This window comes from Pituophis catenifer, unplaced genomic scaffold (assembly GCF_029215685.1).
Source record: "Pituophis catenifer annectens isolate HBS135680 unplaced genomic scaffold, rPitCat1.0.hap2 SCAF_1, whole genome shotgun sequence".
NCBI lineage: Eukaryota > Metazoa > Chordata > Lepidosauria > Squamata > Colubridae > Pituophis > Pituophis catenifer.
The window spans coordinates 52,195,708-52,220,980 of NW_027256881.1; the positions used below are offsets into that span (position 1 = coordinate 52,195,708).

The 25,273-nt window shown below is 36.9% G+C and overlaps 2 protein-coding genes across 2 annotated transcripts in view; one reads left to right on the forward strand and one right to left on the reverse strand.

Annotated features, from left to right (window-relative positions):
- Positions 1-7,832, forward strand: part of EPHX1 (epoxide hydrolase 1) — a 28,023-nt gene extending 20,191 nt beyond the window's left edge. The window contains exons 7-9 of the mRNA XM_070949489.1: positions 1,517-1,625; positions 4,699-4,824; positions 7,181-7,832. Coding sequence (XP_070805590.1) covers positions 1,517-1,625; positions 4,699-4,824; positions 7,181-7,394 — 449 coding nt within the window. The 3' untranslated portion in view covers positions 7,395-7,832. The remainder of the gene's footprint in view (positions 1-1,516; positions 1,626-4,698; positions 4,825-7,180) is intronic.
- A 13,538-nt stretch (positions 7,833-21,370) lies between these two features.
- TMEM63A (transmembrane protein 63A) overlaps positions 21,371-25,273 on the reverse strand; it is a 43,864-nt gene continuing 39,961 nt past the window's right edge. The window contains exons 21-23 of the mRNA XM_070949503.1: positions 25,088-25,203; positions 24,833-24,898; positions 21,371-22,329 (exon numbers count right to left, since the gene is read on the reverse strand). Coding sequence (XP_070805604.1) covers positions 22,168-22,329; positions 24,833-24,898; positions 25,088-25,203 — 344 coding nt within the window. The 3' untranslated portion in view covers positions 21,371-22,167. The remainder of the gene's footprint in view (positions 22,330-24,832; positions 24,899-25,087; positions 25,204-25,273) is intronic.

Consider the following 25,273-nt stretch of genomic DNA (forward strand, 5'->3'; position numbering starts at 1 on the left):
CATTCTTTGAAACAGATGAGAAACACAATGAGTTTCTTTTCCTTACAGTAGTAGTTCTGCTTTCAGGGAAAGCTGGCAGGCTGACAAGGCAGAGACAAGTCTTGACTTAGCCTCATAGTTAATATGATACCAATGGATACATTCTTAAACTTCTGGTTTTCCCTTTATTAAAACATTGGATTAAATGGTGAACTGTTAATGTTGGTAAACAGTATGCAGTGTCTTAATTCTTTTGGGGTGTTTGATATATGCTGTTTCTCCCATAATGTTCCTTGTCATGAATCTGTTTATTAAATGTCATCTGGAGACAATAATTTATCATGTATCCATCAGTCTCACAAGTAGATTAAACAGGAATCATGACAAGATGATTTTACTTCTAATTCTGCTTAATTAGTAATGAAATTAGTAATGAAATTACTAATGAAATCCCACCGGCTGGTTCGCTCCCACAGAGAGGGCCTCCTCAGGGTGCCATCAGCCAGACAATGTCAGCTGGTGACCCCCAGGGGGAGAACCTTCTCTGTGGTGGCACCTACCCTCTGGAACGATCTACCCCCAGAGATACGAGTGATCCCAGACCTCCGGACTTTTCGTCGGGCCCTAAAAACTTACTTTTTTCAGTTAGCCGGGCTGGCCTGATTCCATGTTGGTTTTAAAGTTTGATACTGATTTTTAATTGAAATGTTTTAAATTATGGGCCAAATTTCATTTAATTATTTTTTAAATTATTTCAACTTTTGTGTACAAATGTTTTTATTTTGGCTGTTCACCGCCCTGAGTCCGAAAGGAGAAGGGTGGTATACAAATCTAATAAAAGAAAAAAAGAAAGAAAAAGAAATCAGGTGGTAAAAAGAGACAGTGGGAGATGTGTACTTTCAGATTTGTAAGATTCTGTTAACGTAAGACTACATTAACAGAATCTTACACGTCTGAAATGACAAATCTCTCACTGTTTCTCGTTACCACATACTGTAATAAGTTAGAACGGATCCTTTCCAAATTTCTTTTTCTGCCAGTTGTGGACTTCTCAATCTTTTATCTAATAGTTCCCTAGGCAGCAATCCACCCCACCTTCAAAATAAAATATTCCATTATAAAAGTAACATCTGAGATAGGGGTGAAATCGCATTGTAAGCCGCCCTGAGTCTCCGGAGAAGGGCGGCATATAAATCAAATTAAAAAAAAAAAAAATCCAGCAGGTTCTGACAGGTTCTGGAGAACTGGTAGTGGAAATTTTGAGCAGTTTGGAGAACCAGCAAATACCACCTCTGGCTGGCCCCAGAGTGGGGTGGGAATGGAGATTTTGTAATATCCTTCCCCCAGGAGTAGGGAAGGAATGGGGATTTTGCAGTATCCTTCCCCTGGAATGGGGTGAGAATGGGGATTTTGCAGTATCTTTCCCCTGCCATGCCCACTAAGCCACACCTACAGAACCGGTAGTAAAAAAAATTGGATTTCACCACTGATCTGAGAGTTATCGAAATTGAAACTCGCAACTTTCTCTTTTTTCCAGGCTGTGGCTTGTATGACTCTCCTGTGGGATTGGCTGCATATATCTTGGAAAAGTTTTCTAGATGGACTGATCCCAGTTTTAAAAACCTAGAAGATGGAGGATTAGAAAAGTAGGTGTTATTTACCACCCCACCCCCATCGTAATTTAGCTGACTTTAATTGTCCCAAACTATATTGTATCTATTTATTTTATGCTGTTCTGCTATGTGTTCATATGCTTAAAAACTGATGACTTAGGAGCTCCACAATGTTCCTCTGAGGACTAATCATGCAATGAGTTCTGCTGATGATTGTAATTTTATTGAACTAGATAAAAAAGAACTTCTATTGAACAGAAATACTTGGCTCTCCCATGTTCCAACTTAATTCTTAGTTCAATGTGACTTTTACAGTGTGCAAAACCTACTTTTAATTTGTGGGGCATCTTTCCTGGGGCATAAGCTATGGAGTCAGGTATATCTATAAGATATCTGTGTACTTTATCACTGCTCTACTTGACTAATTTTTAAAATATGGTTAATTATAAATAATGAATGAATAGGAAGCATTGTTTTAGCAGCTTCCAAGTTGATGCCCCATGAAATTCAATAAGAGACATTGATTGTCTTGGGACTAGTATAGATTGCTCATCCCTATTATAAAGCTGTTTATAAATTGTGCACTTGCTTGCAAATTACAGAGCTAATACATTATGGCATTGTGAGATAGACAGATGAAGCTTTGGTTTACATTGCACAAAATCCTCATGGAATCTCTCTGCTAAAAACTTCTTGAAAAGGAAAAGGATCTATGATAATTTTAAAATGTTTTAAAACATAATTTTAACAAAATAAGGTAATTGAGATACTACGATCTGTGATATATCAAATTATAGATCCATATAATCTAGTGTTCCATTTTACTCTGGTCAACTACTTGCTCACAGAAAGGGAATGAATCCATTAGTTCCCTCTGACCTGCATTCTATAACATCTAATATTAGGATTCAGTTTTATTCATTTAAAGCAGAGTTCCCGAACCTTTCCGGCTTTGTGGACCACCGGGGGGGGGGGGGGAATAGGAGAAAAGAGAAGATGGTTCTACGTGAGTGGCGGGCAAGGGTACACACAGCTTGATTTGCATGAGAGGTGGGCACGGTGCAAATGGAGCACACGCACATCCTCACTCACTGCTCTCACTAGTGAGGATATGCACATATGCTCAACCATCACTTCCACAGTCCAGTTCCAAATGGCTCAAGGCCTGGTAGTGGGCTGTGGCCCAGGAGTTGGGGACCCCTGATTTAAAGTAAAGGAATCTGCTGGTGATAGGGTTGAAAGCTATAAAAAAATCATGAAAAAATCATGTTTGCTCCTAGGATGTAGGTTATGTTCCCTGATCCTAAAGAGTCAAATTAATTTTGGATGCCAACAAATTTTATCTTAAAACGTCTTATTAATGTGTTATTACTGTTGCTAGAACCCACCCAGAGCACTTGAGAGATTATGACTCTGTTTTTAAAATCTTATGATTTCCTTTCACATGAATTGATTAGAATGAAATTAAATCAAATTATTTCATTTCAGTCAAACCTTAATTTTAAAAAATTGCTTGGGATGGTAGTAGCTGGTAGCTTGCCTTGAAAGCAATGGTATATTGGGCGATGAGATTTATTAGGGTGTTTATTAAAAGTGAGTACAGTTCAGAAATATTTGAATGCATTTTCCTTGCATTGAATGACAGATGCAGTATTAATAGGCAGTAATTGCTCATGTTTTTGTCATCTTCCTACTAATATATTATTAATTGCATATGGTAAGATTCAGTTCATGAATAATAAATATCACAAACTACTCATTTGCTCTTACCATTCTGGAGAGAAAACAGCAGTGACTAAAAAATCACAGCCAAAAAGAATAATGTGATTGTCAAAGTCAGTGTAAGAGATGTTTCTGCTCTCTCTCATTTTCTTTATGCCAAACGTTATGGACATCTACATCTGAAATAAAATCACTAGGATTTATTCCCAGATAGGTTTGCATAGCAGCCACTCCAGGGCTCCATAGATGTGTTGGACTACAATAGCTAGTTGCCAGGTTACTTTAACCAGGAAATAACCTGTTTTTTACACTCTGCGCATGCACAGAAGGGTTTGTGCATGTGCAGAGGGTTGGCACGCGCACGTGATGCACACATGCGCACTTCCGAACCGGTAGGGAAGGTAAGTAGATTTCATCCCTGGGTCTTAGCCATATAATAATTTTACTCCCTCGGGGAAGATATTTTTAAAAGATTACAATTGAATAAAGTGATGAAATTTGCAAGCAAGATAAATGTAACACCTAGGTGGGAAGCTGAAGAAGGCTTCCCCATTGTACACAACTGCTTGGCTAATGTAAAAGGCAACAAGCCCCAAATAGATTCCAGACATATAAAAGCAGCCTTAGGATATTTAGCAATAGAAGTCCTCAGCATGTTTCATTTTCATGTTGAAAATACCATTCCCAATATAGGGTTGCTCCAGTAATTTTGGACTTCAACTTCTTTAGTATATTGGCCTGAAATTATGGGAGCTGAAATCTAACACCTCTTTTCCTGTTGGCATATTATGTTTATTAGTTTATAATATAAAATACAAAAATCCAAAAGAAAATAGTAGGGAAAAGGGAAGTAGGGAGGGAAAAGGGAAGGGAAAAGTATGGGGCAAAGGGAAAAAAGAAAGAAAAGGTGTTGACTTCCGACCCCCTTTGGTGCAGTTGAATAAGATAATAGCATCAAACCTCAACATTTTACTTTTACATAATATAAACTAGCCATTTCTATAACAACAAACCTATTAATCAGTAAATCCCAAAATCAAAGTTTAATTTTTTCCCACATCAACCACAAAGTCCAGAAGTGGTTTCCAAGCAGAAATAAAAATAATTGCATTTTTTTCTTTGATCAAAGCAGTCAATTTGGCGATCTCTGCTAAATCTAACAACAGTTGAGGAAGAGTGAAATGGCTAGTGGTGCTTTAGATGCCAGGAGGGGAAGAGGAATATCAATTGTACTGCCTGAAAGGGCTGGCAAAATCCAATAGGAGCCCTTTATTATGAGTCAGAGTAAAGTTAGAAGGCAACTTGCCTACATTTCCTGTGAGTTGCACTAGCTACAGTTTGTGAAAAGAGATTAATTGCAATGCATCCAATTGTATTTTTTCAGGAAGTTCACTCTGGATGACCTTCTCACAAATATAATGATCTATTGGGCTTCAGGTTGTGTGGTTTCTTCAATGCGCTTCTACAAAGAACTTTTTTGGAAAGGTATTGGCGTAGAAAAACATGAAACGTAAGTGATTGCCATATTTCTATTTTGGAGTTCTTGCTCTAAAGCAGGCATTCCTACTAGTACAATGTCTGAAGTCTATTCCGCTATCATATATGTGCCAGTCACCTTAAATGTGAATGTATGATGAAGCTATCCTAAGAAAACTCTTTACTGCAGTCACTGAGTATCTCAGAAACAATGTAAGAAACAACAGGCTTCAGCTGAACCCTGGCAAGACTAAGTGGCTCTGGGTTTTGGGGCCTTCTGAGACTTTATCATCTTTGATAATGGGATGGGGTCCGGTTTTGCCAGATCCACTGCAGTTTGGGAGTCTTTCTAAACTCGCAACTCCTGCTTGAGGAACAGATAGCAGTCATGTTGAGTAGGGTTGTTACACAACTTTATGTTATGTGCTAGTTGTACCCTCCTTGGACCATAAGGCTCTATTCACAGTTACTCATGCCCTAGTCATCCCCAGAATGGATTACTGTAATGCCCTCTGTATGAACTTGAAGAGTATCTGGAAACTGCAACCGGTGTAAAATTCAGCTACGAAGATTATTATATGTATCTCTAGGATGATCTATGTTATACCTCTGTTCTGCAAACTGCATTGGCTGTCAGTTTGCCTCTAGGTGTAATTCAGTTGTTCTCTTCTTTGTCTGTTATGGAGTAGCTCCTGCTAGGTCTTTTTTTGGATTTGATGAAGGCCCAGTTGGGATAGCCATGGGTTCTGAAAGCTTCCTTGATGTGTTTTAGTTCTTTTTCTTTTCCATCTTTGCTAGTAGGCAAACTTTCAGCCCGGTGGTATAAGGTTCTCTCTTCAATCCCATTTTATGCTCCAGTGAGTGGTGAGACTTAGCAGGAGCTCCTCCATAACAGACAAAAAAGAGAAAAACAAATGAAGCAACACTATCATTCCATACTTTGCAGGAATGTCTGAAAAACTCAGGAATATTTTGAAGCAACAAAGTATACATACATGCTTTAAACCCAAAAATACACTAAGGCAGTAGCTTGCCCACCCCTAGGATAACACACCCAGACATAAACTGAGCAATGTGATCTATGCAATACAATTCAGTGAGACAGGTAGAGATCTATACATTGGAGAAACAGAACAAGTATTTCACAAACGCATGGCACAACTGGCACAACGTAGGTAAACAAACCCATCAGGACAAGATTCAGCAGTCCATCTGCCCTTGAAAGACAAATGTCACTCTTTTGAAGACAGCAAAGTTCACATTCTTGACAGAGAGGACCACTGGTTTGAAAGAGGGGTCAAAGAGGCCATCAACATTAAAACTTAACAGCCTTCTCTCAACAGAGGGGGCGGGATACAACACCACCTAACTCCTGTTTACAATACAGTCCTTTCAGCAGTTCCAAGAAGGTCCACACCCATTTGCACTATTCAGGTGACCCTCAGGGCACAGATAAACCTCCAAGTGGCCTCAGTGAGAATGCTAATGATCAGATGATTGCAATGAATGTAAATCTTTCCATCCTCCACCATTTAGTCAAAACTGAAAAAACTTCTTGGATGAGAAGCAAAATATCTTCAAGTTAAAACAAATTCCAATTGTCTTTTGAAAAAGCACCATTGGGACAGCCATGATCTAGATGACTGAGAATTTCCATAGACACACTGGTAACTAGTGCAGCTCATGCAGGAGTAGCATTACATGTGCCATGTATCTGGCACCATTTACTACCAGTGCAGCCAATTGCACCAGTTGGAGTTTCCAAATGGTCTTCAAGTACAACCCCCTGTACAGCATATTACAGTAGTCTAGCCTGGAGGTTACAAGGGTGTGAGTTACTGTGAGCAGGACTTCCCGGTCCAGGTATGGATGCAACTGACACACTACCCAGAAATGTGCAAAGGCCTTTCTAGCTATGGCCACCACCTACTCCTTGAGCCAGAGCCACAAGTCCAGAAGGACCCCCAGATTGTGTACAAAGTCTGTTGTGCAATCCCATCCAAGACTAGAGATAGAAGAACCTTGTCTCAGGGTGGTGGTGTCCAAATACAGCCACTCTGTCATCTCATCCAGGTCCCAACAGCCCTCAGACACTGAATTAAATAATAAATACAGATTCAATAAATAATAACAAACTTCCAATTCCATCTTGCAGTATAATCAGGACTGAGACCCAACAATATCTAGAGGACCGCAGTTTGTTCACTTCCTGCCCACTCTTAACCCTAAGGCACATTTTCCTGGAAATAAATCCTACTAATTTCAGTTCAATTGTCTTGTGTAGACAGAGTTGTTTTGTACCTCTTTATCTTTTGCTTCTGGTTCAAGAAAGTAATATTGTTGGGAGAAGAGCATGCCTTTCATTGTGCAATTACATCATTGCTTTGCAGGTTCCCTGTGGAAGTTCCCACAGGAATTGCCGCATTTCCCAATGAAGTCTTGTACATTCCTCAGTCATGGGTTCAAAAGAAGTATGTTAACATCGTTTCATTCAATTTCATGCCTCGAGGAGGTCATTTTGCAGCTTTTGAGGAACCAGAGCTCCTTGCAGCAGACATCCTACAGTTTGTAGATAAAGTAGAAAAAGCCGCCTTTGTCCAATAAAGAAGAAAGGTTCTGATTGGGTGATGGGAATAGTTTAACCTTCAGTGCAGGATTATTGAGATTAAATATGGGAAAAGGTGATTTGGGTTAAACTATTACCAATTATTCTTAGAAACTTTATAGCTCTGATTTTTCTTATGTTAGTTGATGAAAACTAAACTCAAGATAAACTGCTCCAAACTCGACTTCAGCAAATATGACTTCAGCAACAGAGTGGTCAACGCCTGGAATGCTCTACCCGACTTTGTTGTTACAGCCTCAAATCCTCACAGCTTCAACCTCAAACGGTCTACCGTGGACCTCACCCCATTCCTAAGAGGTACATAAAGGGGGCATGCATAAGCGCACCTGCGTGCCTACCGTCCCTGTCCTACTGACCCCATTTATCTGTACTTACTTCCTTTGTTTATGTTTATGTTTATGTTTGTACCTATACCTGCTATCTTGTACATGTTTGACAAATAAATAAATAAATAAATAAATAAATATTCCCTCTTTTTAAAAAACTCTTGAAACAGTGGGGTGATAACACTGGCCTATCTTACAATACCTTACTCAGATAATATAGATGGTGCTCACTGGATATGCAAACTGCAGCATTCCAGGAGCACATAATCTATTTCAGGCTGAGCAAAAGTATTGAGGGGTGTCAAAAAATATCAAGATGGCAAGCATGACCATGCAATCAAAATCCCATTGCTTTTTAATGCATGTGTGATGCACGTTAAGGGCCAAGTCTTTGACTGTGCAGTCACACCTGCCATTTTGACTTCTTTGAGCTCTCTTTGGATGCCCCTGCTCTAAGTTATACTTAATGGCCTGTCTGGACTGTGCTTTAAAAAAATAAGCAGGGGCAAAGTCATTGAATTTAAAACTTTATGTAAATAAATAAAACACAGTTAATATAATTATTTCTCCTATAATTCCTAATAATTTCTCTTTTGTCACATTAATAAATCATAATTTAGCTGGACCTGTTAAAAGGGATTGCATGATTTACAGCCTTGCTTTGCATGAAATACTAAGAACAATGATTAAGGTTGTTAAACCAATTGTCTGATACTTTTGTCAGTTACTTAAAGTGCCTCCCAGCTGATAAACTGAAGGCATGAAAGACCGATGGAATAACTCTCATGTCCTCAGCTTTGATTTAATGATTCTGTGCTTTGTCAAAAATTATATGAACTGAAAGCCAACAAGTCAAGCTTGTGCATTTTTGAAGGCATATAAAATCAATCTTATGGTCCACAGTTTCAGTTCTGGCCCCAGAGTAAATTATACAAATGAATGTAAATTGTGTTTACTGACTTTGGGGGATAAATTACATCTCTTTGGAACAATTCTGACCATCAAGAGAAGGTTTTCAATGGTTATTTTAAAAATTATATCATGGAAGAGGGCAACGACAAGCCACTTTGTTACCAAGATAATTGAAGTCTGATGTCACCAGGAGTTGAGTTTTTTAAAAAAAAAAACAGTCAAAGATAGAGGCAGTGAAGAATGAGCTTAGTAGAGAATGAAGGAACTAAAATGGTGGTTGTAGGGATGGAGTAGTGGAATTGTACAGAACTCAAAGCTTTAACAATATTTTTCAATCTCAAATCACATCTTCTAGAACTTCTGTCTTGCTTCTATACAAAGTTAGCACTCACCCCTCTCCTAGAAGAATGAAATATTTTGAGAAATATTTAAAAAGGCAGAATATTATATATCCCTAAAGGAGAAACATACTCTTAGAAAGCAGCCCTCACCTTTCTTAATAGCCCCAGCAGGATTGGGAAAGCCTATCTACAAGACAAAAGACCTTCAGCTCCAGGGTGATGGGATTAAGACATGACTCTCCAGGACATAATAGGATTATCTAGCAGCAGGGCTCACTGCATTGCAAAATCTCCTAAGGACATTGCATCAGCCCAAGCTTCAACCAAACTTATCTCAGACAAACTCCTAGGATTTGCACATGGCCCCATGGGAGTCTGACAACAGCCAATAGAATACATATTCTTGCACAGTAACAGGAAGCTCAAGGGCAAGGTCCAAGAGAAGGTATCACACATGCTTGGTGGTTCTGTTTCCTCAATAAATGGACCCTCTTTCCAATCAGCCTCCAGCCTCCATTTTGTCTCCAGTGCCTTTTTCCCAGCTTGGAACTGAACCAAATGGATATTTCTTCCAACACTTGTGAACAGAGATCAAAAGCTACCCAAGTATTTCTAATTTTATGTTAATTGATGAGTGCTTCTCACACTGTTCACACATGTATCTTTTTTTTTAGAATTCAATTCTTTTACAGAGCATCTCTGATTTATGCTATTTGGTCATCAAATGTAGCCAATACAGACTTGAATCTCATTTATTTTTCACTAGCCAGGAGCATTTCCTGATTACAATTCCACTCAGTAAGTTCCCCAGTGGAAAAGTATATTTTACTAGCACCTTCATACATTCCCAAAAGTTCTTCAAACAATAAAGCAGATTTGGTGGTAATATAGGGAATTGAAGGATGAGGGAAGAATCAGTGCAGGCCACTGTGTTATTATGGTTAGAGTGTATATTGAAATATACTAGATGAAACAAAGAAACAGCAGAAGAAGCTATCAGTCTTCAAGCAAGTTTTATTAGTTTCCTGAATGCATTTGTTCCTTTCTGACAGTTAAAAAAGAAAATTTCTGCAATCTAAATACATAATTAAAATTCACTCTAGAATAAGGTGACCAGACGTCCCGCTTTTGGCGGGACAGTCCCGCTTTTGAGCAATTTGTCCCGCGTCCCGCGGCGTTTTAAAAAAGTCCCAATTTTTCATTCTGCCTCCTGAGTCCCGGCTGCCTCCTGAGTCCCAGCTGATGGCTAGAGGGAAAAAACCTGTTTAAACTCTTGCCGCGGGGCTTCAAAGGGCCACCCTACGTTGATTAGCTCGGCTTCCCCCTCTCAGCTGATTTGCGCAGGGCTCTGCTCTTGCTAAATTGCTCAGCAGTATTTTTTTTCTCTTTGTGCAAACCAAGCTCAAAACGAAACTGAAAGTAAAACAGGCTGTTGGCTTTGCTGTTTGCTTGCAACGTTGGAAAATTAGGCAGCAGATTTATTTTCCTTTTCCTCACCAAAAAAGGTAGGTGCAAACAATGGAAAATTATTTAGGGCAAAAGAGGAGAGTTCAAGATTTTAAAACACAAAAGAAAAAAAAGCTCTTTTTAACTAGGGAATTGTAATAATTGAGATACTATTAATTGTATACTGTGTTGAAAGCAGAAATGGTTAAGTTGTGGTTTGGAGGAATATATGGGGGAAATTATTTGGTTTATTATTATTGGTAAGTATAATTAATTGATTTGTAAGAAATTGGATTGCATGGAAATAATCGGAATATTCATGTTCATATTGATTAATATACAAAAAAGATAGTTATATAACTAATTGATTTATATTAAAATGTTGAATTTGTATTAAACAACTGTATTACATAATTACATAATTAACCAATGTGAGGATGGATATAAAAATAGATGACAATGGGAAGGGGTATAATATAGAATAGAAGGGAAAAATTGAATTTGATTAAGATTAGAGATGAGGATGAAGGGTAATATTGTTTTTTTAAAAAAATAGATGAGGAATAAATATGGCAAAAAGGAAATATAGAAATTGTAAATTTAATTGAAATGACTAAACACTGTTTAAATTTGTGAACCAGCCAAATATTCTGTTCAAAGAAAATACATTGTATGTTTGTATGTGTGTTTCTAATTATTGCTATTTATTCATATTTGTTCTCTTTTATTCTTTAAAGTTTAACAATTCATTCTTTATCTTAATATCTTTATATTTGTTTGGGGTTGGCTTTCTTCCCTTTCATCTTTTTTATTGTACAGCAATCTTTCTCCTCAAACCTACCACCTCTCTTTTCTTTCCTTCTTACTTTCTCTTCCCCCCACCCTCTTGTTCTCCTCCCTATTTCCTCTTCCTTTCTCCTTCTCCTCCTCTCTTCCTCCCTCTCTTACCCTCCCTCCTACTCTAATTTCCCTTCCCTTCCTTCATCCCTCTCTATTGCTGTATCCTTTTATGCATATGGACTACTCAGAGGGCTGAAAAAGTTATTTTTGACTGGTCCTCGCACTTTTGACCAGTCCTCGAACTTACGACTGTCCTCACATTTTACATTTTTTGCCCTATCTTGTCACCATGGTGAAGAGAAGCAGTTGTGAAATGAGTGACATGGTTGTTAAGAATGCTGCACGGGCATAAATGTGAGGATGGTCATAAGTGTGAGGACCAGTCAAAAGTGTGAGGACCTGTCAGAAATGACTTTCCAGCCCTCTGAGTAGTCCCTATACACATAGCCATGGCCACCCGGTCACATGACCAGCTAGCCACGCCCACCCAGTCACATGGCCTCCAAGCCACGCCCACACAATAAGCCACGCCCACAATGGTGTCCCTCTTACCAATGTTAAAATCTGTTCACCTTACCCTATACACATAGCCATGGCCACCCGGTCACATGACCAGCTAGCCACGCCCACCCAGTCACATGACCAGCTAGCCACGCCCACAAAATAAGCTACGCCCACAATGTCCCTCTTTACCAATGTTAAAATCTGGTCACCTTACTCTAGAGATTGGGAAAAATTAAGATAATATTTGTCTTCAAATTTATACCCTTTGCCAGTTTAAAAGTTTCAGGTTTATAAATTGCTAAAAATCATGGAATTTAAAGATAGAATATTTTATACAGTTATGCTTTAATAATAAATGCCAATTTTTTGGCTAATGAGATTTTGCAAATGTAATAGTTGCATTCCTTCATAAAATATGTAGCTAATTGAGTAAATCCAACTGAAATATTCAGAATATAGTGTATGTCTACTTTTTTAAAATAGAAAATGAATCTCATAAACCTTTTTATAAAACAAGAGGGTCCCTTGAAAATCTTAAATATTTCAGGAAGGATAGTGTGGGTTTGATCTTCATAAATCTTATTACAACATTCTGTGCAATTGAATTCCTTTTAAAACAATTTCAATAAATCATCAAGAATTAACTATGGACAATAATTCATAGATGGCTTATTCAATTAAAATTGAATTATATTAACTGTCATTTTTTAAAGATATGCGAGGGTTAAACAAATTGGTCCATATTACCAACTTTAGTGGCAAAGCTCAAAAGGCAGTGTGGAAAGATTTTGAAGAAATTAAAAGATTGCCCAACAATATTTTCTTCAATGAATTCTATGTTCAGATTCCCTATGCATATAAATTGATGTAACACAAGAAATTGATTCAGTTCTTGCTGTTAGCTGTTTGGATGTTATAGAAAACACTGGAAATATAAAGTTAATCTTTCACTAAATATCACTAAAGTGCTATTCAAAAGTGAGCAAAAACCTGTTTTCTGTGGGTAGAAAAATTAACACAATAAAATAATGAACTTTCAATGCAGGTTAAATATAGCAAAATATTATTGCAATATTAATAATGTTTTCCCTATAAGATTAATGCTGGATGTTTAGATGTTATTTTGAATCAACAAAAATAATGAGCAAGTACTTTGTATTTTGAAGACATACAAAGATATACATTCATGTATATCTATTCCCAACTATTATACGATGATATTTTCCTAGTTTGTAGCTTTGCGTTCTTATTCTTTTTTATTTCCAAATTCTGAATTTTGTTTTCTAAAAATGAAATATCTTTCATTCCATTTTGTGCCACAAGTTTGTGATGATAAAATGGTGGGGGGGGGGATTTGAATTATTGTGTGTAATTGTTTGCAGTGTTTAAGCCTGATATAGCTTCTTCAAATCATATGCTAGCCAAATTCAGAGAAGTCTTTCCGTTCAAAAGCTCAAGAGAGATCAAGGTGAATTTCTACAGATCTTGATGAGATAAAAAATGAGAGAGATTTGTGCAGATTTTACACTGTTTAATGTGGTGCTCTAGTAAACTGTAATGATGCCAGAAATGACATGCAAAAATAACAGCTAATCTGGTGTTGATCTAAAGAAGATTTTAATGGAAAATTCTGACAGCCAAAGATCCTAACTAGCACTGTTGTGCATTTCATTTCAGTTGCATCTGTGTATGTGTTCATGAAGCAGACTAAACAAAAAGACAGGTGTTAAAATAGAGAGGAGGAACTTCCCCTGGGTTAGCCCATTCTCTCCTCCTCCTCCTCACGATTCAAAGAGTGAGGATGAAATATTTCAAGAAGTAGCATCTTGTGTGCCATAAATGGTGTTGAGGATTATCCTACAGACTCAGGGATGTTAAGGTGTCAGGTTTCTATTTTTCATCTTCAATGTTTTATATTTTTATATATCTTGGTTATAGGACCTTGTGAGTCACAGCCAAACAGCCAAAGGAGGAAGATTTTGAATTCTGTTATTTTCAGAGGTTAATATTTCTGTTGTTTCAGACACTGTTAAATATATGATTTTAGTATAATCATCCTGTATCACAGAATAATGGGGTTGTTGGAGGTGCTTTTTGATGAATGAAAGGCGGTTTTATATGTGAATAAATGTAAATAAATCTTATTTATGTGTATTGGGGGCAACTCAAAATCTGGAGTTTGTTTGTTCTTAAAGGAACAATGAATACATGCATGTGGCAATAAATGTAATTCCTAAAAATAAAGGAAAATAAACTCTAGAAGGCAGTAGGCATTTTTAAAATGGTAACGCCTTTCAGGAAAGCTGGTGGGGAGGTTAAAAACATCAAGATGGCATCTGTGATTAAAGTCCCACTACAGCTCTGCTATAAAATCTTTTAAGTTCTTAGCAGCATTTTTTTTAAAGGAATGTGTATTATTTTGGTGAAAGTAAAGTCATTTCATGACTTTATTCCAGTCCCAAAGTTTTGTAGTTAGGGTTGGGAAAAATACCTGAGCCTCTGCCACCAATGGTGATAATATTGAGTTAAAGGAATTAATGAACACGTTTAATATCAAATAGTATCCTGTATGTGTCATTTCTCCTATAGTCTTCCCACTGTTCTATCATAATGGCTGATATGACAAATTAATAAAGCAATAGATTCTAATTATCTGAAATTGCCTTTTCTGTTTATGTCTTGTTTTCTGTTCTTGACTTTCCCACAACCTTAATTTGCCCTTCTTTGGCTCCATCTACTATATGTGATCTGTTTCAGGCATGAGGTCACCTTCCTGAAACATATGTCAACATATGCTAAGGTTATGTGGCAGAGCCACAGCATAAATAAAATTAATGTTTCCTACTAGACAAATCTGTCATGTTACAGACAAAATAAGTGGAAAGGAGGCTTACTGAATGATGGTTGCCAGACTTGCTTTCCAATGAAGTGTGGGAGGCTTTCTTTTCGTATTATGCCTTCAGCAGCAACCTCTTTGGAGGTGAGGGGGTCCCAGACGAGGGGGAAATCCAATACACATTCACTGAATGCCTTTCTTGGAAAGAGGAGGAGCAGGAGGAGGAGGAGGAGGAGGAGGAGGAGGAGAGGAGAAGAAGAAGAAGAAGAAGAAGAAGAAGAAGAAGAAGAAGAAGAAGAAGAAGAAGAAGAAGAAGAAGAAGAAGAAGAAAGGTGGTCCAGTAGTACTTTAAAAATGGCATATCTATGTTGACTACTACAAGGTAGTACAGTATATAGACTCATTGAAATTCATGAGGCATTAATCATAATTAAGAAATCCTATTGATTCAAATCTTTGGTCCATTCTGAGTGCAGGCAGAAGTTTAAGAGTTTAAAATGATTTATCCTTTAAAAATGTCCTTGAGAATAATTGTGCTAAATATTATATGGTTGGGTAGATACTGCATCTTTCTCTGTCAGAATTTTCATAATTTCTAAATCCTGGGAAATCTGCTATTTTCTGGTATTGGACTATTGGACTTTAAAGACCAAACTGGAGCTCTGGCAGGACCACATCTCAGTCTTTGAAAATTTAGAAGTGAAAATGCAAGGGGCTAAAGTACTAGATTAGTGACAAAATCATCTTTGTTCTTTTCAAGACTAATCAAACCCAAGCCTGTTTGTAATTCCACTCTGTAATGAGTTTGGCTTTAAGCAAGTCCCATAGGAAGGAAGAAGTGGCAGAGCCCCCTTTTTATGTGTGAAGCCAAGGTGTCAAAAAGAGAATGCAATTTTGGGCATGTGGAGCTATGTTTAATTGAGTCACATTTTCTGTAAATTCTTCACTGATTCTTTCAAGGACATGCGTCACAGTATCCAAAATTGAAACATGGGGGAGGGGAGGAACTTTCTCATAAAAAGATCATGCTTTTTCTATTCAACATGGAATACTTCTCCTAACCTTTTCATATTTAATTAGTTCAGTCAACATGTGATCATTGCAGAATCAGGTGATTTAGCATGAAGACATGTTTACGTTTGGCTGCTGGGCTCTCCTTAATATTCTATTGTGGTTTAAAGGGCTTCTGTCTCTAAAAGAGGCCAGCAAGAGAGGCCCCTTATGGGATGGAGAATGTCCTGCTCAGGGTCACTATCTCATTAATAAGATGTGCCACATATGTTTTATAAATGGTTGCCATTCTTATTTTTATTTCTTCTGTTTAGGTATCTAAAGATTTGTATGTTTTTCCAAAAGCAAGAAATAAATGTAAGAAGTTGGTGGTGGCTGAGACCATGTGGTTAAAGAGCTGCAGCATTTTATATCTATTGTGAGGCATCTGAAATGATGCTTCACTTTCAATTATGTGGTTGCAGTTAAGTTCTTGATTTTTTTTGATCTCTCAGTGCCCTTCATTTAGAAATTCTAAACATCAGAATACTACAATTCCTGTCAAACCATATAATATGTGTGTTTTAAGCTACCATAATTTAACGTAAGTTGTTTTTTTAAGTGTAGGAGAAAATCAGGAGAAAAAACATCTCTGTGACATAATAGATCATTTCTAATTGCTCCATTCTTGTAGCCTTTGTCTGCATGAAATTTGTCTGCCTCTAGTTTCTAATTCTAAACTTTGGTTGCTTGCTCCTTAGAGAATTGACAAATCCATTAAAGATGGTTTCTTCCACATTTGTTCTCCATTTCACTAAGTTTTTGGCTGGTGATGATTGGCTATTGTGGTAAATTCTATCATAAACAGTTGAAGCTATTTAGTTGTAGGTGTGTGTTGCATTATCTTCCTTTGTGGGATGAAATACCTGTCAAGGGAAAGACAGCTGATCTTGACTCAATACTATTACTATATCTGAATCAAAAGACGTTCAACCTTTGCCCTTAAGATTTTAAGGCAGACTTCTTAATGCCCTCCAGAATGCACTGGGTGACAACTGCTCTAATTGGCTAGGAATCTATGGAAGTTGAAAGAGAGAAAAGTTGGCAAAGACCATGCTAAGCATTTATGACACTGAGCAGGGATGGGCTAAGCCAGTCATCCCCAAACTGATGTCCTTCAATTGTGATGGTATTATCCTTCTTAAGGTAAAACCAGTTGGAGTGTCATGATCTAAAGATAGGAACTTCTTTTTGCCACTACAATAATTGTGTTCCTACCAATAATAAATCCACAAGCTATGCACCTGATCCTTTAGAGTAGGGAGAAGGAACCTATAGTTGGTTATTTGTTCAACTGTATCTTCTAATATTTAGGATCACCACGTCCAATAGTGAGAGATAGTGGCAATTGTAATCATAAGTCTCTGGAAATTCCCAATTCCAATTACAACAGAAATTCAGTTTCCTCCATACCAGAATTAGAACTATTTAACTGACAGATGATCAAAAATGATTTCATGGGGATTTAGTACCATAGAGGGAAACCGCTTTATCTGTTTTGTATTCAAATAAATGGATCCTTCAATATAGAAATTATTAAAATAGGAAGATATGACTCTCTACTCTTCTATATATTGGTGAATTGGAAAACATAATTTTTCAGAAAGAAGAAATTGTAGTTTGATCCATACATTGTATCAAAAATTCTGTTAGAACTACAGCTGTATGCATACTGTATTGTTCAGAAATCCTAGCCTCACTCTAAAAATAGCACTTTCTAGAATCACTTGCAGAGATATCCATAGGGAAGTAAAAAAATAGGCAAGAGGCCAGACACACTGCAATCAAAGCCTCATCTCTTTCTAACTTGTGATGTGTGATAAAAAAAGGGTGTGGCTTTGGTTACATAGTTGTGGCTGCCATCTTTTTTAATCCCTTCCCTGAATATATCCCTGATCACTTGGAACTAAAAGGGGTTTAAAGGAGCCATAGCAGTCCTTGTTATCAAGTGGAAAAAAAACAAAAGCAAGTCCTAATGACTTAGTTGACATTAATAATGGAACAGATGAGTCCATTCATATCTAATTTAGGAAAAGAACTAAGCAAAACAGGAGTCTTTTTTACACATTGGCAGCTCATTTATAGATATTCACACACCCTTGTATACACCCTTCACATCACCATTCCATCCTAAGGATTCAATATGCCTTTGTATAGGCAATCGAAAGACAGCTGGTCTACATTCAGATGCTTCCAAAGAGATCACTTTACAGGCTGGATGGAAATGAGGCCCAGCTCTATTGCTAGGCCTGAAAAATTGGGAGAGCTGAATTTGCCCTTGGAGAACTTTGTATCCAACACAGACTGATCTGAGATTGTCCTCTGCAGTAGCTACTTGACATGTCTGAAATAAGTAGAATAATTACACAAAATGGATACTTTTGATGTATCAAAATTAGAAGACAGTTTTCAGGGCAGTTGCCTTTCGGGTTATTTGCTGTCTCAGCTTTACTTCTTTGCAGTTGGTCAAAACTATTCAAAGCAGTTGGGGGTCAGCTGTTACAAAATATGAAAAATGCCTTCTAGCCAATTGTGTACTTCTTAAAAAAAAAAAAGGCTTGTGATCCAATTTACTTATCAGATGTTTTTTTAAAGATTTAACTTTACAACACTCCCCAACATTTGGAATGGAAATTACCAGGGATAAATTGCAGTTTATATTTGCCGGAATGTATTAGGTCATATTACATTTGGCAGATATCTATTATTCCTTGAGAATATTCATTTCCAAAATCAAAGTTCTAATCACATTTTTGCTGTTTATTAAGAAATGGTTCTTAAAACTTATATTTATAACTTTTTTTTGCTAAGGACTGAAGGAAGCTCAGTGCTATAAAACTGGTTGATCTAAAGGTTCCTAACAGCTAAAAAAGTTAACAAGTAATTTCTGAAAGTTATTTAAAAAGGGAAGTATGTGAATCTAGTGGTTTTTTTAAAGTGCTGCCCATGGATTGAGGGAGACAGTTATTCCCTCATCTCCTGGAGCTCTAAACCTGCCAGAGACAAGGAGCAACTCTTATACTATTTGTGGAGCATTTGTGGGGTTCTCGAATCCTCTCCTTGTGTGGAGATGAATCTACTCACTCTTTACTCTACCATGGTTATCCACCACAGTTGTCAACTATACTAAGTTCACCATTTCTTCTCCAGAAATTCAAGTCAATGTTCCCAAAGTTCAAGACAAATTCAAATGTGAAATAATAATATGACAGAAGTGTATTATGCAGAGTTCAAGTACACACTGCTTAAAAAATTGAAGAATAGTTGTTTATAAGCAAGAGGCAATAAAAGCTGTGATTGCATACATTTGAATAGACAAAGAGTTTACATATATTCTTTGTTTACAGAATTAAAAGATATGTGCAACCTTAGGGCATTAAAATATGACCCTGCTTATGAACATAGGAAAGTAGAAAGTAGCTCTAGAATTATCCTTTGCGGGAGGGAGGGGATGCCAAAATAAGCAAGGATATGGTTGCAGCAGTGTGAGCAAAGACTCAACCCTTTTCCATGTGTACCAATGTTGTGTGTACCAATGGACAAGGCTTATATTGTACTGCGGCCACTGAATTCCTATGGATGTTACTATTAAACTCTTTGAAAGGTATTGAAATAAAATGCAAAAAATGACAACCTTAGTAAACCAAGGAGGTTGAACCCCTTCCCTACCCTAAAAAAATCCAGAATGTTGAGATTCCTATTTTTGAAATAAAAAGGCTAAGGGAAAACTGTTATCTGCATGTATAAAATATAGCTTAGTGTGGAAAGAGAGGACAGGGAGAATTTTTCCTTTGCTCTAATACTCAGACCAGGAGTCATTCAATCAAGCCGATTGGAAAATATAGAAACAACAGAACCCCTTGTTCAGGGGTGGTATTCACTTACTTTCGCTACCAGTTTGAAAATGTGAGTGCGCGCACATGCACTCACTTCGCTCGCTCGAGCCACCTACACTCATGCTCAAAGCCTTCCCTGCATGGGCACAGTGTCAAAAACAGGACATGATGACGTCTAGGCAGGTGGGCAGAGCCTCCCCAGCTGCCGCGACCAGTTCGCCCGAACAAGATAGAACCGGCTGAATACCACCACTGCCCTTGTTCACCCAGTGCATAGGTAGGTTGTGAACTTTATTACCACAAGATATTGGGATGGTCAGTAACTTAGATGACCATAAAAGAGAATTGGAAACGTTCATAAAAATCAGTTTCCCAGAGAGAAATAGAGTATACTATATAGTCTATAATCAGTGCCTAGATGCTGTAGGGGCCTAGATGAGTGACAATGAGCTACGATTGAAGCCTGGCAAGACTTCAAGTGGCTTTGGGTGCATGGAGTTTCAAGATCCAGGTCTTCGACATTTTCAGTTCTAGATGGGGTTGTACTATCCCATTCAGAACCAGTTCCAGGGTTTTTTGGACTCCAGGGTTCTCCTGGACTCCTAACTGCTGCTCAAAGATCACGTAGCAGTTGTGACTAGGAGAGACATTACAGAGTTTTGGTTTGTGCACCAGCTGTGGCCTTTCCTAGATCAGGAGTCCCTGCATTCAGTCACTCAAGCCCTGAGGCATCTCATATTTAGACTACTGAAAAGCATTCCACATGGGCTACCTTTGAAAAGCATTTGGAAAATACAGCTGGCATACAGTGCAGTGGTATGGGCAGTTCTTAGGGCCCCTAGAGTGGCCCATGTTACACCATTTCTTTGCAAGCTACACTAGCTGGCCATTTGCTTCCAGATGCAGTTCAAGGTATTGGTTATGACCTTCAAAGCCCTCCATGGCATAGGTCCAGATTACTTGATAAACCATCACATTCTGCTAACACAAGCCCGCATTAATCGTGCTGGCAAAGAAGGTCAGCTGAGAATCCTTTTCTGTCAAGGAACTCCAAATGACAGGATCCAGGAGAAGAGCTTTCTCTGCTGTAGTTCTGACCCTCTCAAACATCCTGCCCAAGGTTGAGATTTGCCCCCATCATCCTATCCTTCTGTAAGGGCCTAAAAACCTGGCTCTGCTGGTTGTCTGGGAACCCTATAGGGGACTACATCACTGGAGACGGCTACTGGACTTATTAGTTGGCCCCACCTCCCTCCTGTGCTTCCAGCTCTCTCTCTGCCTATCTTTTTAATTTCTTATGATTTTACATCCATTCTTTGATTGTTTTATGCCTTGTTGTTATGTTTACACTTTTAATCATTTTTTCCTGTTTTATTGTTGTAAGCCACCCAGAGTAGACTTATGGTAGGGTGGGCAGCACACATAAATAACAAATTTATTATTTATTTATTTATTTATTTATTTATTTATTTATTTATTTATTTATTTATTTATTTATTTATTTATTTATTTATTTATTTATTTATTTATTTATTTATTTATTTATTAATATAAATAGTATATAAATTGCATTATGCTGTTAATTCTGTGTTCAGTATAAATTTAAACATATTTACGTCACTGCCCAACTCACAAATGATGACTCTGGGTAGCTTACAAAATTAGAAGTCCACAGTACAGAAACCCCCAACATTCTCCACTTTCAATATCCTGAAAAAAAAGCAACAATACATAATTGCCATATTGTTACTAAGAAAAATAAGGGATAAGTCCATGAATACCTCTGGTGTCAATCTCAACAATGTACATTTTGGCAATATTTTACAACAGGTAGTTTCAAAATTCAATAAGAACAGTGATAAATGTGCATTTGAATCCAGTGTTTTATTGAAAGTGATTGCTTAATTACATTTAAATTTAACATTACTTCTTTCAAAAAATTTTATCTACCTCATAATTCAAAAACAGTGTAACGTATTTGTGATACTTTAGCAGATTTAAAGATTCTTAAAAAAATAAACCTTAGAAATTAAAAATAATAAAATGTTTACATCCTTTATTGTTTGACACGTTAGCTTCTTTTGTTTGAGGCCCTTAACCTTGTGACATAAATAAGAGTTCTCGGCCACATATAGTCTGTCATCCCCAAGTCCTTTAGGTTTTGACACATATTTTCTCTACTTTTTGTAGAAAAATATTTTTACAAGGAAAAAAATACTTCTGATTTGATAAACTATGGGATTACTAGAAGAAACTCAGAATGTTCCCCATCTTATATTTATCTGTTTTTTTCTACATTTAATAAAAACAGATGTTCCTTCAGACATAAACCCTCAAGTGTTTAGCAACCAGTGCTCTGGCACTTGCCCATAAATATTTCTATAAAGGCAAATAAGTAAATATGCTCAAATTTGTGTTCTAAGCATTCTTATTCAGTATGCAAAGCACAACAGAAGTCATTACCTATAAAAAATTACCTACTCGCAAGATATCTTTGTGAAAATCCCTGAATGTAGCTTCATAAATTCTGGTTCTCTACATGAAGAGGTCATACTTCTTAAAGAGATTGCACTGCAACACAGGAATCCATTTGTGAAATCTGCTCTTTTGAAACAGGGCTAAGTGTGCCATCTTGTGTTAGTTCATGATACCAAGATTTTTCACATCTCTCCGATACTTGATTCCTCAGCATAAGAGACACAGATGACATCTTCTTCCCCCACTGTGCCTATTCCTGATATAGCTCCATAGGATATCCGACCTGAGGAAGATAAACCAGTCTTTTCGGTAGAAGCACGCTGGAGAACACGAGGAACATAGATCTGGAATGGTAAGAGGTTTTCACATAATTAAATAACAAGGCAATTATAATTCTAAATTATCTAAGATTTTAATCTTAATTCAGTCCATACTTTACTTCCAAGCATTTTCTATAGGAATAAAACAAACACATAAATTTCTTTACTCCAATTCTACAGGCTAAATGTACATTTATGTCTCACAAATCTTAAGCCAAACATATTTAAATCCTGTTCCTATTCTTGTCCATCTCATTAAGTTACTAACTTGATATGGTGAGAGAACTCATAGCTTCAGTGATCCTGAGAGTGATATGGGGAGAAGCATGACAGGTTCATGCTCACTGGAAGAATTGAAAAGGGAGAAGTGAAGCTAAAATCATAACATGTATGAGGGCAGATGAGATTCTGCAAAAAGGAAGAAAGTTATTCCACCTAGAAGAAACTCTAGAATCAAACCCAGAATAAGGTAATATAAAAACTTCTGCTACTGTAAAATTGTATGTCCCAAAATTGTACTGACATGGATAAAACATTTAGACAAGCATGAGTGCCAAGCACTGAGACCTTCTAGTTGCTGGGGAAAAGCTGAATCTGGTCTTCTTGTGGCCACATCAAAGTCGCAAACCTAAACCTTGATACTGATGGTATCAAAATTAAGTCTTCATTTTACAAGGGCACATATAATGTGAAAAGCATGAACAAGAAAAAGTGATAATTGTCAGATTGGAAATGAAGTCTACTAAAACTAATAATTTAGGAATTAATGAAGTGAATGTGAATGTATAATCAATTATATACTTAATTACATGCTTTTCAAGGATTACTATCAGCCCATCTTTACATATGCACTTATGCCCTGAATAACTCATGATCTCCTAGTTTCTACTTTGATGCTTTAACCACTACACCAAACTGGTTCTCTATAGTTAAATCTTTAAAAAAGAAATTACGAATGACAAAGCATTTGCAGAGAGAAAGCATATTCAAGAACCAGTCAAAATAGAAACTGAGATGCAACAAGCAAAAGGCCAGTTGTGAAATAGGAAAGCAGCAGGTGCAGATGAAATATTCACTGAACTGTTTTTGGCTGCAAGAGAAGCCTTTTAAAGTAACAACAGATCTATCTCGAGAAATAGTCTGGTGGCGCAGCAGACTCAAGTGCTATTAAGTAGCACCAGCTGCCTGCAATTACTGCAAATTCAAATCTCACCAGGCTCAAGATTGACTCAGCCTTCCATCCTTTCGAGTTAGGTAAAATGAGGACCCGGATTGTGGTGGCAATAAGCTGACTTTGTATAAAAAAGAACACCGCTTAGAGGGCCCTGAAAGCCCTACTAAGCAGGTATATACAAAAGTATGAAGGCTATTACTTAACGCATTGTAAGCCGCCCTGAGTCTCTGAAGAAGGGCGGCATATAAATCGAACCAATAAATAAATAAATAAATAAATAAATAAATAAGAAGTACAGTAGTCTTCTTCATATTTCTTGAAGAAGAAATATGTGGCCTAGTGATTGGGGGTGGGGGTGGGGAATCAGTTATATTTAACTATGTTCTGAAGATAGAGGAGGTAGGACTGCAAGAAAATATACAAATGATTGCCTTATTAATTCTTCATGCAGGCAAAGTCTTCTGATCTTGCACTCATATATGCAATTGTAAATGAAGAAAAATGCGAAATAGAAAGGACCGTTGCAGAAAGTGTAGATGGACATGAGATCACATAGTTAATATAAAATGAAGAATGGAGAGAAGAAAAATGTTTTGAGATTTATTTTTTATTCATCAATTACAGCAGGACTATCAGAAAAAGTACTGTATAAAGACAATAATAAAAATCAAAAGTTAAAAGCAATTTCAAGTGCTAATGTATGGCTACAGAAAAGACCTGAAGGACAAGAGAAAGAAGACAGACACTTTTGAATTACAGCTAGTAAAAATTCCATGAACTTCATAAAGTAACAAATAAAGACTGATTGCTGTCTCAGGGCAGTGACCAGCAAGCAGAAACTAACGTTCTTGATGAAAGCAGATGGTAGATTAAAAAAAGACTCTATACATTGAGGAAAATCGAGAGACAGCAGATAAGGTAGAAGTTATGAAGTGATCAAAGGAATTCCTTGAGAGGACTATGGATTATCACCACATATAGCAAGTGTTTATCATTGCATAGTTACTATGCAATGGTTATATCTGATTCAATGGCATCTACCTAGCTAATTGTTTTTCTAAATAACAGTATTTTCTAATATTATACAAATCAAGAATTGGTATGACTCCTAGGTAAAACATTACCAAAATTGAACATCACATATGTTCTTATGTCGCAAGTAGTTGTCTTAACCTGTTTCAGTTGCCCATAACATTTTATCTGCAAAGAAATGTTTTGTCAACAGGTCAGAATTAAAAACACAATATTTCAGTATTTCTTAATACGGAAATCATTAATGCAACTCTCTAATAGACACAAGCCCTTTCTTAGAATATTTATTTTCCCATGTAATAGTATTTATCTGATACTTACAGAAGATTTTGGAGCTGCTACAAAATCACTTTTATTTTCTCTATCCCTGGACAGATATTTTTCTTCCTATAAATGAAAGAAAGTTAAATTGAAATAATTGTCAAAATATGTGCACAATATATTTATAATTCTACAAATAACTATTATATTTATCAACATATAGAAACTGCTTTTCTTTAATGATCATTTATGTGTTTTATGTTAATATCTAAAATACAGCTATTTTAAAATTAAATGAAGTGTTGATTCATTTACCTTGTATTGCATGGGGGTCAGATACCAGAACAAGCTAAAACAGGTATATGTTATGCAAACAACAATGGTTATGCATACAACTAAGAACGTAAGTAATGTTGTAGGTGCATTAAATCCTAAAAGAGAAAGAGAAAAAATCTGTCAACTTAAATTTAAAAGCATGATAGACTAGGCAGTGGTCTGTGT